Source organism: Leiobunum rupestre, chromosome 4 (assembly GCF_980474605.1).
Source record: "Leiobunum rupestre chromosome 4, qqLeiRupe1.1.hap1, whole genome shotgun sequence".
Classification (NCBI taxonomy): domain Eukaryota; kingdom Metazoa; phylum Arthropoda; class Arachnida; order Opiliones; family Sclerosomatidae; genus Leiobunum; species Leiobunum rupestre.
Genome location: NC_143387.1, coordinates 50,381,741 through 50,398,564, shown reverse-complemented (window position 1 = coordinate 50,398,564; position 16,824 = coordinate 50,381,741). Strand labels below are relative to the sequence as shown.

The following is a 16,824-nucleotide window of genomic DNA, read 5'->3' as shown; positions in this document are numbered from 1 at the left end:
ACCAAACAAGCCAACTACAATCCCTAATCAAGTAAAACCAAGTCAACATGATTCTTCATTCTATTTATAAACATATTCTTTTCCTTAATTTTAATTTTTCAAAATGGCGAACGTCGACGTAAAAAATCTAGGTTAGGCCTAACATAATTGATCGATTTTAAAATTAAGTTTTTGAGCGTGGTAGTACCTTTACAATGCAATGTATAGCATGCGTATTTACCTGCTTTTATACAATAACATGGCGGCGTATTTTCACGTGGCAAATGAATTTTAAGATCCACCAATATTTCGCGACGACGTAAAAAGTCTACGTTAGGCCTAGTACATGTTAATTTTTCAAAATGGCGAACGTCGACGCAAAAAATCTAGGTTAGGCCTAACATAAATTTTCTCGTCGACGCTCACAACGCGGCGTTTTTGAGTAACTTGCACTGTATGCAGCGCCTATTGTCATTGGCTGATCGTTTAGTTTAGCCCGTGCACGATAAGTAAAGCGTAGAATGTTTTAGTTAAATGTTAGCTTCACAATGACTTCAACCGATGACGCTTTGGACGCACGTTTCGTCTGTAGGTGAATACTACTAGCTTGATGAACCGTTGGTAGCGTGAAGTCAGGACTTCAACAGACGCAAAAATGTACATGACGCACTGTTTCGTGAAGTACGAATACTGCTAGCTTGATGAACCGTTGGTAGCGTAAAGTCAGGTGATCTTTGGGTTTCGCGTGTTAGGTGATCTTTTCTTTTGGAAACGAGAGTTCCGAGGCACTGTTGAGGCCCCGCTCCCGCATCTCTTTAAGCGTCAGTAAATGCCTCGACATGATACGTCCATTAGAACGGGAAGCGCGACAATATACGTCTACGGGCGGGAAAGCCTACTAGAATGAGAGTGGCCCGGGTAACACGCCGGCCTAGGCCTCGCGTACATTAAGTCGGCAGCTTTTTAGGCCGGGCTCGATCCTCGTCGCCGCGGGGAGAGACATAAACCCCCCGCTAGAGTACCTCAGGGATCATCAACTACCCCCTACCGCGTCCGCCCTCGCCTACCACCCATCCCCAGCGTGTCCACGGAGCCATTCATATTCATTTGACGCTACAGAATCCACTCTTCTCTTCATCCCCGGGAGATCCCGACTTCTTCCTTAATTCCACGCTTTAATTCGAATTTTAATCCCGCCAAAAAGCAAACTCAATATTTCACTCTATTTTGGTATTGCATTATGAGATTTTTAAAAGCGCCTTGTGGTCGGAAGAAAGATTCAAAGACACGAGGGCCCCTGGAGCCTTATTGGACGACTATCAGGCTGTGATAGATGTGAGCGTAAGTGTATAATACTGTTAAATAAGTGTGACACTTCCTTTTCTCCACTTGCAAAAGTTTTACTGAAAGCTATTCGCAAAACAGACTGCATTACGGGCTTCGTCACCGTTTTGCGTCCGCTCGCTAACGCGTCACACGAAGCCTTTGGCTACGTTCAGTGAAGCTTAACGGTCTTATACCGTTTTACGTTTGCGTTGATTCCGTTGACCCTTTTTATCCTATCTTTACGATTGTTGTAATTTTTGTAAAATGTCGTCCGCAGCTAGCCTTGCCACGTGCTGTGACGTCACGATTCCGTTAAACAACGAAGAAACCTGCTCTGTCAATCGTTGAGTTTGTTGAGCTAACGTTGCCAAAACCGGAAATTACAAAAACCGTTCAGTGAAAAAAAGTTGTCAACGTTGAGACCGTTGAGCTTCACTGAACGTAGCCTTTGACAGCGCCTCGCTAGGGGGAAATTTATTTCTTGTGATGACGTCACTCCGTTACTAGCTCTCAGTAAAATATTCACCAAAGTGACAAACTTATGGAACATTATTATAGACTTATGATGTGAGGAAGTTTGTCATTTTAAATCAAATTTCAATTTTCCAAGTTTCAAATTGAACAAAGTCACTAAGTTTGGGAGTAAATAAAAAAGCAATTTTAAAGTAATGAAGTGTTCTAAAAGAGAACATTTAGTACTTCCGTTTCCTCTCGATGACCAATTGCCCACTGGTCAGCAGTCTCTCAGAAGGGGATCTCGCTGTTTTATTGCACTCGACGGGAAATTCCCTCCGGGAGATAGCGAGATTTAGTTTCGAGTGTTTTTCTTTCGTCGACGAAAAACAATAGAAGGCGCTGTAAAGCCCTGTTTATAGGCCTTTTTAAAATCCTCTCCCAGAAGTCCCCCCCCCTCCTTCCCTCCGGGATGTGACATTTCCATTACGCCAGTCGCCAAAGCACGAAGGCGCTTGTCACTGTTTGTACAATCTTCTTTTCTAGATGAGATTTGCCTAGAAATATATTTAGACGTATGCCAAAAAAACGGAGTCTTGTTTTCATATTTTTGCCTGTTTAGTCTAATGGATGTTTCTGTCTCGGAGATGAATTATCTCGGGGTGTACACGCTAAAGGTTAAAGGTCATGTAGAAACTTACTCTCTTTCGTTTGCCATAGAGCACGGACTTTACTATAAGGGGACGGTTTATCAATCTATTTCTGTAGTCAGACCACATTCCGTTTGCGGCCAACTCAGCGGGGCTGGAAAAAGGTTAGCAGTACCTCAAAATAGTTCATTCAAGGTCGTTCCGTCAAATGGAAATTACCGAATTTCACTACTAGAATTTGACCTAGGCTTTATTGAATTGTCCTTATTACAACATAAAGAATACATACACTGTTTTTTAACCATATTTTATCTACTAATTAATGCTAAAAGCGAGTAAAATAACACTTGATTTACCTCGTCTAAATTAACAAAACATAAAATTTTAAAAAAACTAACAAAATTCATATATTTGTTCTCTCCATAGCGTGAACCTCGGCGTGAACTAACTGGTTACCATTTAATTTTTCATCGAACTGACCTTGAAGATCTAAAAAAAGTGTTTTCCCCTTTTTTTGCGACCCTCCCGACAAACAGACAATCATAGAACCGGGCGAAAAGCATTGGGGAAGATACTGCCCAAAACCGTCCCCTTATAGTAAAGTCCGTTCATAGAGGCTGAGCTGTTCAGTATAATGCCACGCTTAGATGAGAACATCTAGCAGATTCTAGTCGGATGCTAGGTGTCGCAATTGCGATCCAAAGGGCTTATTTGTATTTGCATAAGCCTATATGATTATTCCATAAATGTAACACCAGGAAAGTATATAGGTATACACTTGGAATGTCTAAGGAAGATTTTTACGGCCGCGATGAAGCTCATAGAAACGGGCGTGTCTTAAAGCGGGAAAACTCACGAGAAAAACTCTGGCGCCTCGCTACCCTCATTCGACGAAAACTCGTCATTAAGCCTAGTCATGGTTATTATATTATTAGCTTACCTGATTATCTCTTTTATAACCATACAAATACCTGAAATTATGTATCACTACACTTCTTTCGCGAAGGACATTATAATTACTTCAAAATATTAAGTACGATAACAAATTGAGGTTTTTAAATCCATTGTTTTATAAGCCTTTTTTGGGTGGGAAGATCGCCTATTTGTTACCATGACGACGCATTCTTTTCACGTTAAACCTCGAGCCAATGAATTTGAAATGTCGTGTTACGTCTTACACTTGACGTAGTTAAGCCCCGCCTTTTTCTCGGCGCGCTTTCGTATCACCGTCCCAATGGAACCTTAGTCATTCCAAGTGTATACCTCTATAGTTACACTTACTATTCTTCATTTACAATATTTGATTTTTATTATCGAAAAGTGTAGTACACTTTTTTATTGATTTTTCAGGAGTATGAATTTGTTAGTGCTATATTAATGTTTTCCCCGCAGAAATAAACCACGCCTCTCTTGCTTAATGTGGCGTAGCGAAGTAACGTTGTTTTTTGGGAGGGGAAGAAACTGACTTTTCGTCAACTCAATTTCCGAAATGGCTAGGTTTGGTGGAATATTTTACGTGAATTATATTTGAAATCCTTTCTAAAACAAAAACCGTTCAAATTTGCTCAATCTTATTATTCCAACTCTAGAAAAAGGTCTAGTAGGATAGGGGTAAATTACGAATTTCGTATTTAAGTCGTAGAAATCTTGGGATATTGTTCATTCATGAATTGGCAACCCTGTTTTATGTTTAGTTTTCCGAAAAAAAGCGTTATTTTTGCTCACTATGCAGGCGTAGTTTAGTTTTGCTTTAGCTAAGCCTTGCCACGTGTATTGTATTTTGTGAGTTAAAATAAAACTACATGTTACCATAAGTAACATAATAACAATAAATATTACACTTCCTATTGCTTTAATGCTAATTTTCTAACCGAACCATTTTTTCGGCATTGATACTCTCTTCAAGCTGTGCCTTGGACTCGCGACTTACTGTTTTGGATGACTCCTTTTTGATAAAAATTTTAGCCTAATATCGGAGAGCACGTTCTGGAGTCGCGAGGGGCTTTGGCTTTGTTTAGAAGCCCGCGTGCGTATCACGCGTGATAAAAAAACATGAGCTCGTGGCGCTGAGAAAACCTTTTTTAATTTTTATCATTTTAGCCTTATATTCCGCCTATCTTTCGGAAACCAGATATTTCGGCTTAGCGGAAGTCTCGCTTATTATAGACACTAGAGGGCTCTGTGCTGAGAAAACATCTTGATTACGCAATAACTATGAAAATCAGTTTGGTTGTAAATCTCGTTAATTATCATACTTTTTGTTATTATGTTACTTATGATGTTACTAGCAACGGGTTATAAAACGAATCAGACGTTTTCGTAGTAAATAAAAATCGTAGAACCCGGTAGAATACGTTCCAAACTGCTACGTCTTGTAAATGGGCAGTATTTTAAGCGTCATCTTTTGAAATTACTGAGAAACTAAATTTCATTAAAAAATTAAAATCACAAACTAAATGTGATTGGAAAACGTCCACAATAAGATCGTTACTTATCCACAACCGTCTTAGCAGCCTGAACCGGGTAAGTAATTTTTTATTATGACGATGAAAAAATGTAAAAAGATAAACCAAAAAATTTCTTTCATAGCGGAAGTAAATATCTCAAGCTAGCGATGGGTTCAACAACCCCGTTTGCAATACGTATATAACAAAAACATAACCTGGAGGTCAAAGTTCGTAGGCTCCGGAAATTTCGTCTACTAAAACAAGACGGTGTCCCGAATCTTCCGTGTGGAACGCAATGTTCGTAAGTGAATTCTTTATTCGGTTATTGCGTCTCTGGAGACATTCGGTCTAGTCGCGCTGGGATGGTGGCCGAACGTGGCCGAACGCTTTGTCCAAGTTGGCTCCGGTCCAAGAGGGAGGGGGAGGCTAGAAATTGGAAGGGTGATGGACGCGTAACGGCCACGCGCGGGGAATCCGAATCATTTCGCTTCACTCCACCAGGGGGCGGAGTATGGAAATATCCATCGGGAATAGAAGGCAAGAAAGGGGGCTGCGATAGCGGGTGACTTATGAGATACGCGTTGGCCCGATGCGCGCCTGCACGAAGGACTCGATCGTGGCTTTTATATTTAAGCTACGGCACAGGCGCTCTTTTGTATCGCGGTTGATATGCTAGACTGATTTCGTCTCTTATCATATTCCCCAGAAATAGGATGAAAACATATTTCAAGACAACTATATGGGGAAACAACGCTACCAGTCACTGATCGTCTACACCCACCATCTCCGCGTCTTCCGGTTTACGATACAGTTTGCTAATAAAATGTGCTGGAAGTACTTATTACCATAAGTATATAAAAGTTCTTGCATAAGTGTGACGCTTCCTATTCTTTACAAGTAAAAGTTTTAGTGAGAGCTATTCACAAGACAGACTACATTACGGGCTTCGTCGCCGTTTTGCGTCCGCTTTCTAACGCGTCACACGTAGCCTTTGACAGCGCCTCGCTAGGGGGAGATTTTATTCTTGTGATGACCGCACTTCGTTATTAGCTTACAGTAAAATATTACCCAAAGTGATAAACTTATGAATAATTTTATTTGGCAGTATAAAGATAAACCATAGACAAACCTGTTATATGTCCAGTCGCAGCAGCTCAAACTCTATAATATATATATATATATACTATCCTGACTAAATGACCAAAATAGTCCTTTAAATAAAAGATAATTCACAGCCGATTATAGAGTTTGTGCTGCAGCGATTGGACATATAGCAGGTTTGTCTATGGTTTATCTTTATACTGCCAAAACTGAGAATTTTCAACGCATAGATCTGGCAGCATTTTTCAACCGGGGGGCAAGACAGTCAGAGAGGGGTTTATTTAAGCGCCTATTGTGTCAGTTCATACGCTTTCCAATGTTAAAGATTTACTGAATGTACAAAGAACACCAGAGTGGGATGGATTATGTACTCCCTTTCGTGTTTTTTAAATAGTCTTCTGTACATTGTAACTTGGATAGATGGCGATAGCGTTGCCGCAGAGAGGCTAAAAACAAATTTCTTCGGTGCTTCCTAAGGTCTGGAGATTCTCACCAAGCGGCACTATATTAGTAGTTTTAAACTGCATTCCCTCCCCGATAATAAAACTATGGATAATGACCACTAGCACGTATTTAGGTTACTGAGAACGTATGAGTCTTCTTTCTACGCCTAAACTCCTCTCTTAAACGGAAACCCTCTATTTTCTCAATTGTATAGCGCCATCTAGTATTGTCGTTAGAAGGTTTTATTGTATTTTTCCGAGAAAATATCTATAATTAGTTCGATTTCACTCTTAATTTAGCTCGTCAAACTTGAGTAAAAATTGATTCTATCGATTTCAATAAAATAAGTAATTATGAATAGCAAAAAAGTTTGAAGATTCTCAATTTTTGTGTGAAGAAAATTGGTTTTAAAACAAATCCCCGACAGATGGTGTCACTTTCAATTTTTCGTCTGGTCGACTATTACGTTCTCCGTTACCTAACTAGACTCTTTTCATGTTATTATACTATTTCCACTGCTTTACCTTTTTCCATAATTATCTTGGAAATAAATGTACGTAAGTCTGCAGTTTTATAAGAACTAAGCATAAATGTTTTTGTCTTTAAACTAAATTTTAACCAATAGGAACTTGGCAGTGCTACGTCACAGTTTTTTTTTCAATAGTTTTTATCGTGGGGAGAAAAATATGACCACAATGGCGGCCCTTTCCAAAGCTACAGAGTGCCAAGTCTCTATAGGCTCTTAAATAGAATAGTTTTATCTAAGCCCCAGCTACTAGGGTTCGTACACAATATGGAAAACCTGGAACAGTCAAGGAATTTGAAAATTACCCCAAAAGGTCAGGGAAAAGTTAGGGTATTTGAAAATGATTCCAAAAGGTCAGGGAAAAGTCAGGGAATTTGAAAATGAAAATGATTCAAAAAGGTCAGGGAAAATTCAATGAATTAAAAAAAGGTCTAAAAAGGTAAGGGAATAATAATAAAGATAATAATCAGCTAGGCTAATACCCAAGGCACCACCTTAGGCCTAAGTCATCAAGCGACTTTTGAATTTAAAAATGGTCTAAAAAATAAGGGAATTTTAAAATGACCACAAAAAAATAATTTTTTTAAAGATGTATTAAAATACATAATAAATATTTTTCAAGATTTTACCTAAAACCATTCATTTATTCAACAAAAATGGACAGGGAAAATTTGACAATTTGGTCAGGGAAAACCTGGAAATGTCCGGGAAATTAATTCCGGAAATTTTGTACGAACCCTGTAGGTATTCTTTGATAGGAAAAAGGTTTTATTTTGGAATTTATAAAGAGTAAGGTGGATGGCATTTACCTCTGTAGTGTTATCACTTGGGCCGACCATTTTGACGATAGCTACGCTAAGATTGCATCGAATTCCGAAGCTTATTAAGAATCCGATGGAGGAGAGTAGCGCCATGAGGAATCTCTTGGCCATGTTGGGGCAGCAGGGGCAGTTGGGTTCCAAGTACCTCTTCCAAGACTTTTTCTCCTCCGGCTCCACCTCGCCGCCGTAGAACTCCTCCTCCAGCTCGTCATGTTTCATGAACCCCTTCTCGTCTTCCTTCTTCTTCAGTTTCCTGCCATGAAAACAAATCATCACGTTCAGGACAATGTTAACAGATTTCCCGGCCCTACAGACGAATCGACGGGGTAGCCACTTCGACAACGTTTCTACACCAGATTTCTGATTTCCAAATATTTCCAGAAATAACCAAAATATTTCCGTTTATTTTTCTAGATTTAGAACATTTCTTTCGATATCTCGAGATTTCCTTGGATTTCTCCATTTCCAGAAAAATCAAAATTATTTCAGTTTAATTCTAGAGATTTGCAATATTTCTTTCGATTTCTCGAGATTTCCAATATTTCTTTCGATTTCTCGATTTCCAATATTTCTTTCCATTTCTCGATTTCCAATATTTCTTTGGATTACTCGATTTCTAGAAATATTGAAAATATTTCCGTATATTTCTCTAGATTTACAATATTTCTTTGGATTTCTCGAGATTTATATTATTTCTTTGGATTTCTCGAGATTTCTAATATTTCTTTGGATTTCTCGAGATTTCTAATATTTCTTTGGATTTCTCGAGATTTATATTATTTCTTTGGATTTCTCGAGATTTCTAATATTTCTTTGGATTTCTCGAGATTTCTAATATTTCTTTGGATTTCTCGAGATTTCTAATATTTCTTTGGATTTCTCGAGATTTCTAATATTTCTTTGGATTTCTCGAGATTTATATTATTTCTTTGGATTTCTCGAGATTTCTAATATTTCTTTGGATTTCTCGAGATTTCTAATATTTCTTTGGATTTCTCGAGATTTATATTATTTCTTTGGATTTCTCGAGATTTCTAATATTTCTTTGGATTTCTCGAGATTTCTAATATTTCTTTGGATTTCTCGAGATTTATATTATTTCTTTGGATTTCTCGAGATTTCTAATATTTCTTTGGATTTCTCGAGATTTCTAATATTTCTTTGGATTTCTCGAGATTTATATTGTTTCTTTGGATTTCTCGAGATTTCTAATATTTCTTTGGATTTCTCGAGATTTATATTGTTTCTTTGGATTTCTCGAGATTTATATTATTTCTTTGGATTTCTCGAGATTTCTAATATTTCTTTGGATTTCTCGAGATTTCTAATATTTCTTTGGATTTCTCGAGATTTATATTATTTCTTTGGATTTCTCGAGATTTCTAATATTTCTTTGGATTTCTCGAGATTTATATTATTTCTTTGGATTTCTCGAGATTTCTAATATTTCTTTGGATTTCTCGAGATTTCTAATATTTCTTTGGATTTCTCGAGATTTATATTATTTCTTTGGATTTCTCGAGATTTCTAATATTTCTTTGGATTTCTCGAGATTTATATTATTTCTTTGGATTTCTCGAGATTTCTAATATTTCTTTGGATTTCTCGAGATTTCTAATATTTCTTTGGATTTCTCGAGATTTATATTATTTCTTTGGATTTCTCGAGATTTCTAATATTTCTTTGGATTTCTCGAGATTTCTAATATTTCTTTGGATTTCTCGAGATTTATATTATTTCTTTGGATTTCTCGAGATTTCTAATATTTCTTTGGATTTCTCGAGATTTCTAATATTTCTTTGGATTTCTCGAGATTTATATTATTTCTTTGGATTTCTCGAGATTTATATTATTTCTTTGGATTTCTCGAGATTTCTAATATTTCTTTGGATTTCTCGAGATTTATATTATTTCTTTGGATTTCTCGAGATTTCTAATATTTCTTTGGATTTCTCGAGATTTATATTATTTCTTTGGATTTCTCGAGATTTATATTATTTCTTTGGATTTCTCGAGATTTCTAATATTTCTTTGGATTTCTCGAGATTTCTAATATTTCTTTGGATTTCTCGAGATTTATATTATTTCTTTGGATTTCTCGAGATTTATATTATTTCTTTGGATTTCTCGAGATTTCTAATATTTCTTTGGATTTCTCGAGATTTGTAATATTTCTCCTGCATTTCTAGATTTCCGGAAATAATTATTTCGATTTCTCACTGTTTGTACAGCAGATTTCGTAAGTGACTATCCCCTCGGACAAAGTGTCCTAACCGGTCCCCAATGTATAATTTTATTTTCTTCCTAAAATAACCGTAAGTGAAATCGAACAATAGAAATCCACCAACGGTTCAAAATATTACAAGTAAATGGACTAGAGCTCGGGTTAACGGATAAATTAACCGCCAAAATTTCAATTCATCAAAAAAAATTCGATATGGATATAAAAGAAATGAACGGAAAATTTTTTTTCCGAACGCTGAGCCTTAAAATCGACAAGGGTTAAGCTAGACCGTTATTTCAAATTAACCGTAAGTGAATCTGCCTTTAGAATCTGGACTAACACTGTTAATCAAGTTTGGGTGAACCAGATGCATTTTACAGGGTAAATAAAAAATAAAAAACTTAATTAAATGAAATTTGAATAATTTTTACTTTTTGACCGCGAAGGGAGCCTTGGGCTGCAGCCCATAAATACCTTGCCTAAATCCGCCCCTGCTGGGCCCTTTGAAAGTGCGGGTCCTAGGAAATTTCATAATTTCCAAGTCAGTAACTCGACCCTGATCACATTCAAACCATTCCAACACGAAACATTTCATTTTTGTACGATTTTATTTTGAAGTTTAGTAGAAAAGTATCTATCATGGCCACAAAATTTAAACACGGGCTCGAGACATTTTTAAATTAGCGCTAATTTCTCGCACCACATCACTGCTGAAAAACTACGCCTAACTATTTAAAATTTAAAAATAATTCTTCCTATTAATATTTACTTATTTATAACCGAATTTTAGTCTTTAATAGTTTTATAAAGACTTAGAGCGAAATGTAGTTTCTAAAATATTTTTAATTGAACGAAAATAGGCATTGTAACCCGGCCACCTGCATTAATGGCTTTAAAAGTCGCTTGATGACTTAGGCCTAAGGTGGTACCTTGGGTATTAGCCTAGCTGATTATTATTATTATATTAATAATAAATTCCTTTATTTATGATTACCAAGTAATTTGGTTAGAGTGCAGGTATTTTTCCAATAATCATGAGTAATTTTCTTCGCCGGTTAAATCGCGAAATCCCGGAAACGTTTTGTGGATCAAGTCGACGAAAAACGCCTGTCTCCTGATTGGATTAAATGATTACGTACAATGCCAGTGCCGCATTTACTGAAGGTGGGGCCCTAGGCAGATTTTGGTGGGAGCCTATGTAAGGAAGGCATGTAAACGCAAAACTCGCGTGTCCCGAAGCTGAGCTTATGTCACGAGAATAATGATTTTCAAATAATAAAGCAACAAGCCTGATATGTTTTTATCTCAAACCGAATCAGTGGAAAATGTTTGGTTTTCACAATAAAATTTAATCAGCCGTATTTAATTGTATAATTAGTGTCACATTCTGTCAGAGAGTATAAGAATATAATTTGATACTCAGTTGCATGAAGCAGTGGCGTAACTAGGAACTCCGGGCCGCCCCCCAGCGAAAAACGACTCGGGGCCCTTTCAAATAGCACAGATTTTAATCATAAACGTTTGGGGCCCCCTAGTTCTCACCCCCCCGCGCCGCGGGGTCTGCAGGGGCGCTATTTACGCCACTGACATGAAGGCATCACCCTAGGCCCAAGACATCTAGCGACCTTTAATGAAATTCATTCAGGTGGCCGGCTTACATTGCTTCGGACGGTGGCAAGCCCTTCATGCCACAGCTTCCTACACTCAGGGCCGTAGTAAGGCATGTGCCAAGAGTGCCATGGCACATAGGTCTCCGAGGCTAAGGGGGCCCCCGTCTTCGAAATAAATGTTTTTCCATTTTTTTAATATTATTATTTTAAGTCAAAAAGTAAGGTCTGAATTATTTAAAGGGCCCCAAATTCTACTTTGCACAGGGCCCCCAATCATCCGACCCTGCATACACTAACTATTACCTACAAGTTCTTAGGGAAAGGGGAAACCGAATAACTCGGGGGGAAACTCCTGTAGCTAGTGTGGAAAGAACTTGGAAACTCAAAGCGAAAAAAGTTGTTCCGAGTTTTGACCCAATGCCACAAGCTGGGAAGCCTGGGATCGAACCAATTTCTTCTGGGAGCTATAGTGGAGAAACAATCGAAACGTTGTTTTTAAGACTGCTCTAATAATAAATAAACCATTTCACTCGTATTTTGGTAAATTTCATTAATTCTTTTCATCGAATTTCCTCAATCGAATCGAAGGAGGTAGGGTTTTAATTCGATAATTTAACCCCCCCTAACCGAAAATTTTATTGGGCACTCAGTCTCGAAAACGGCGCCGCATTTTGCACTTTTTAAACTCCCGTTGAAATCTCGCAATTAAGCCCCCTCTCTCGTCTCGCTGGTTATCGACTTTGGCGATCGTTCGCTAAAATAAAGCATCCTGCAAATCAGTTAAAGACGCCTAGGATGGGGTGGGGCACTTCGGGTGGGCGAAATTCCCCACCCCCTCGTCCCATTTCCGCAACTGGCGCATCTCCGCGTAGATGTAGAGCTTTTGTTTCCTCGTGGTATACGGGGATGGGATGGAGGGGGGAGGGACCATTTCGGAAGGAGAGGTCCGGTGTTTCCTTTCCCTCGCTGGGGGTGTTTATGACGCCGTTGTAACCCACTTTCCACCAACTCTCTCCCCCTTATTTTTCCTCCCTTTTATTTGGCGTCTGACGTAGACGGGACATTTTGAACTTTCCTCTTTTCTTCAGTCACTTTGGAATGCACCCTGTTTCAACCCCTGCGATTTGTACCTTTCGGATTTATACCTGAAAGCAAATGTCGGCTCTATCATTGCCACCTGCATTATGATAAGGCCCTGGTTATTAGAGATGGCAATGACGACGTTCGTATTGGTTATTTGTGGAGATAAAATATTTCTTTCGGTTTTAAAAACAAAAATATTTATTTTATAGAATTACTTTCTTCTTATAGAGAGCGCTCATTTCTTTCGAGGCTTCAACTCGTATTGAAAAACCCCATCTACCCGCGAAAAAGATAACTACTTAAAGCAACTGTCGGCTCTATCATTGCCACCTGTATTATGATAAGGCCCTTGTGATTAGAGATGTGCCCAATGAGTTTTTCCGATTTTTCGAAAAAATGACTTTACTGGAGAGCGTGGTGCCATCTATTAATGGCAAAGGAAGCTAAAATTCAAAATAGCGAAACAATAACGTCGTCAGAAAACCATTTATAATTATTATAATTAGATAACTTATACTCTACTTAGTGGACTTCAACATAAATTATATATCTCATATAAAATATTGTTTAAAATTAATATAATTTAACTTATTGACAGATTTACAACTTGACAGATTTACAAACGAGCTAATCAACGCGAGGGGTACTTTTAGGTCCCGTCTTTTGGGTCAAAATGTAGCTTAAGCATCTTGTTTTGATTTCGACGCTAGCGACATCTGTTGAAAAAAAGAGCTAATTCACGTCGAGCCGACACTTGCTTTAAGTATAATTATTTATAATACTTTATACAAAAATTAACGATGTGCTAAAGTTTGTCGGGTTCATGGCTGGTGTTCAATGATTTTCAATTTTGAGATTTCCTGGTATAGAGGTTAGGCTTTTACACTAAACTTAGACGGCTTTTCGTCAAGGCAAGTTGCTATTGCTAACGAAGCATTCTGAGGTTACAATTTAAACTTTTATGCATCGAGTGTTTCGTATAAACATCGCGATCTAGATACTTATTTATATATAATCTTGAACAACAGTACTGAAATAAATAAATAAGAATACATTGACGAGTTGAAGGTGAATTTAAAACTATAATAATAAGCCGTAGTCTACGTCTACGATTTTATTACAATGTTTGGAAAATTTACTAAATTAAGGCGAGTTTCAGATTACACCGGTTCCAGAAATTTCCTTCAGAAGATAAGATTTTAATTATAATTGAACTTTCATTAAAAGTAGATCGAAGTGGGGTGATAACGCGAGTAGTTGGGACCAAGTGCATTCTAGATCCGCCATGGCGAAGTGTTGGCTAGAAAACGGCGCAAGAAAGGATAAAATAACGCTCAGGATGAAGATCCGGCGCGCAGCCTCCGAGCGTCCCTTCTCCATCGCCGGAGCCACGCCCTGATGCGGCGCGTGCCGGGATTCTCTATTGGCTGCGAGGTGGTAGACTGCGTCTTGGCTCGCCGACCCGACCGCCCAATGGCGTCCGCCCACCCCGGCTGGTGCGAATCGCCCGTTGATCCGACTGTCGGCCGAGAAAGAAGATGCCATCGCCTCGTACCGTACGGGCTAAACGAACGCAAACCGTACCTCCCGCGTAACACACGGGTATAGTGTCGGGTTAGAATTCTTCGCGCTTTAACGCGAGAGACGAAGAAAATGGGAATTTCTTTATTTTGTCGGCGATCAATAATCCGCGAACGTGTCTATTTTTCGTGGGAAGCGCTTTTTACCCCCCGTTCGCGCCCCCTCCGCCACCATTTTTATTACTGTTACCCCGTTTCGTCACCCCCCCTTTAGGTGGCGCTGCTTGGGCTCTCGCCCCATCTCCCTCTTTGCCCGGCTAACAAAGACTTTCTTTTGGGTCAGCGGGTTTAACAACTTTGATTTTTACGTTGCCCGAGATAGCCAAAGGAGAGAGATGTTGTCCCATTCAAAGCTACCCAATAAAAGCTATACTCTCCCGCCTTTAAACACATACTCGAAAAGCGCTGTTTATTTGATTCTCTCTCTCTCGCTAATGGACCCGGATTCATTGTGACGTCACTTTTTTACCACAGTTCATTTGGTTTGTGTTGAAGAGGTAGACTTAGGAGTTAATACGCTAGAATTTATAGTGAGTTGTGAATTAGGGGGCGTTCGTAAATTACGTTACGGCACTAGAGGTAATTTAACCTTATCAAATGGTTCCCCGCTACCAAACAGTTAGATATAGTTTGCGTAAGACTGCGGCGTTAACGGTAATAGTGAGCTCTTAGCTGGCGTGGCATTAAGGGCTTGCCACCACCCTCCTACGTATTGTAACCCGGCATTAATGGCCTCAAAAGTTGATTGATGACTTAGGCCTAAAATGGTGCCTTTGGTATTATCCTAACTGATTATGATTATGATTATTATTATTATTATTATTATTATTACCCTGGAGGGTGGTGACCCGATAAAGAGTTATTTTTATTTATTTTTATCCAAGCCTTCCAATACAAAATTATAAATCATTTTAAGAAACAGCAGATATTTATATAAACATTTATATTTTTCTCGACTTTCGACGCTTTGGGAGAAATAATATTAATTTTATAAAATGTTATTTAATCGAATTAAGGTTAATGAAGCTATTTAAATCAAGGGATTCAGAAGTATTTATTACGTAATTAAGGGATGTGGTCTTTTCAACTTGTTACGCTTTGTTAGCAAGGTGCTTAGGTCGAAAGTCTATATCAAAGGGAAATTATAAAATAAATAATATAAGATAGATTCTGTTTCTTCAATTTAACTTGTTACGTCACATTTTGGTAACTTTCCCTTTTTCGAACATTTTGGTAACGTATTTTAGGAGCGCCCCCTACAGTACTGCCGTGCAAAGCATAAAAGCATTAACGACCAAAACCAAAATATGGAGAAAACTCGCGAAATTCAAACTTTCTTTGCCTTTAGATACCCCAACTTACTTCTTTCAAGTTTATATAGTAGACTTGGATTTTTCAACTCAAATTATATTCTGGTACTAAACAATTTACAGGCCAAACGATATTTCAGAAATATCATTAAAACCATATCTTAAAACGCGAAAAAAATGCGTTTTAATTTGACTTTTAAAGAAAATAAACACATTAATGCGTTTTTGGTTTGAAAATAATGCAAAAACATAAAATAATGCGTTTTGCAACAAGTCATTTCTCTAAGAACAAAAATTTTAAATTCGAAAATTAGTTCAAAATTGAATTTCACGTATAAAATAAGGAGAAATAAAACCAAAATCTGTAAATCGAAAATTTGGTCGTTAATGCTTTTGTGCTTTGCACGGCAGAGTAGTCCGTATCCAAAATAGGTTACGCTTGATAAATATCGACCCAAGGAAGCCACGAACCATGAATGCATTTAGAAATAAGTTATAAAAACTGTCCCCCTGGATTTTGTACCTCCTGAATATTCTCATTATAACGGTGGTCTAAAAATCCAGGCGTGGGGAAACTTTAACCGTATAATTTATCCGAGTTTTTGGGCCAAAAAAAACGAGGGTCGAATTACCCGAACCAAAACCCTTTATTAGTCGCAATCTCAATTATTTTGGGGCTCTATGGTAACCCATTAAAAGCCTACGCTTTGCGGAGCATCCTAATAGGCTGAACCTTCTATGTAACTAAAATTCGTATGTTTGGTGGGCTTTTGTCACCCATAGTAACGGCGCGAGGGGGCGGGGAGTCACCTTTTAAAGGGTTTTCGTCGTTGGGAAATTCGAGGAGATTTAAGTTTGTTACTCGCCTTGTTTCGAAACATTTCGATCCTTTTATGATGGTGCAAGGTGTTTAGCGATGGTGCCTCGTTTTTCAAAGGACCTAAGTTATTTTCCTCATCGTATTTAGGGACCGTTCGCCAGTGGCGGCGCCAGGAATTTTCGCGAGGGTAGGCAAACCAAATAAATGGGCCCCTGACCCGGGACCCCCCTTTTCTCAACGAAATGCTTCAATAAAATAAAGTAGCGATGTACATGACGAACAAAAAAGTTCTAACAACAGTAAAACGAGTCCAAATATAACAGAACTGGGTTTATTTACTAGAAGATACCTGAAAAATTTCTAAATACATTATCGACAATTGTTTCATTGTTATTTATAAATTATTTTATCTCTTGGGACAATTTGGAGACCCTTTCTAGATCAATTTGG

The 16,824-nt window shown here is 38.1% G+C and overlaps 1 protein-coding gene across 5 annotated transcripts in view; it reads right to left on the bottom strand.

Annotated features, from left to right (window-relative positions):
* The window catches only part of LOC149948132 (vesicular glutamate transporter 1-like), a 129,125-nt gene that overhangs the window by 43,422 nt on the left and 68,879 nt on the right, over window positions 1-16,824 (bottom strand). For all 5 annotated transcript variants that reach the window (XM_090173016.1, XM_090173018.1, XM_090173019.1 and 2 more), the window contains exon 3: window positions 7,736-8,000. In XM_090173016.1, coding sequence (XP_090029142.1) covers window positions 7,736-8,000 — 265 coding nt within the window. The remainder of the gene's footprint in view (window positions 1-7,735; window positions 8,001-16,824) is intronic.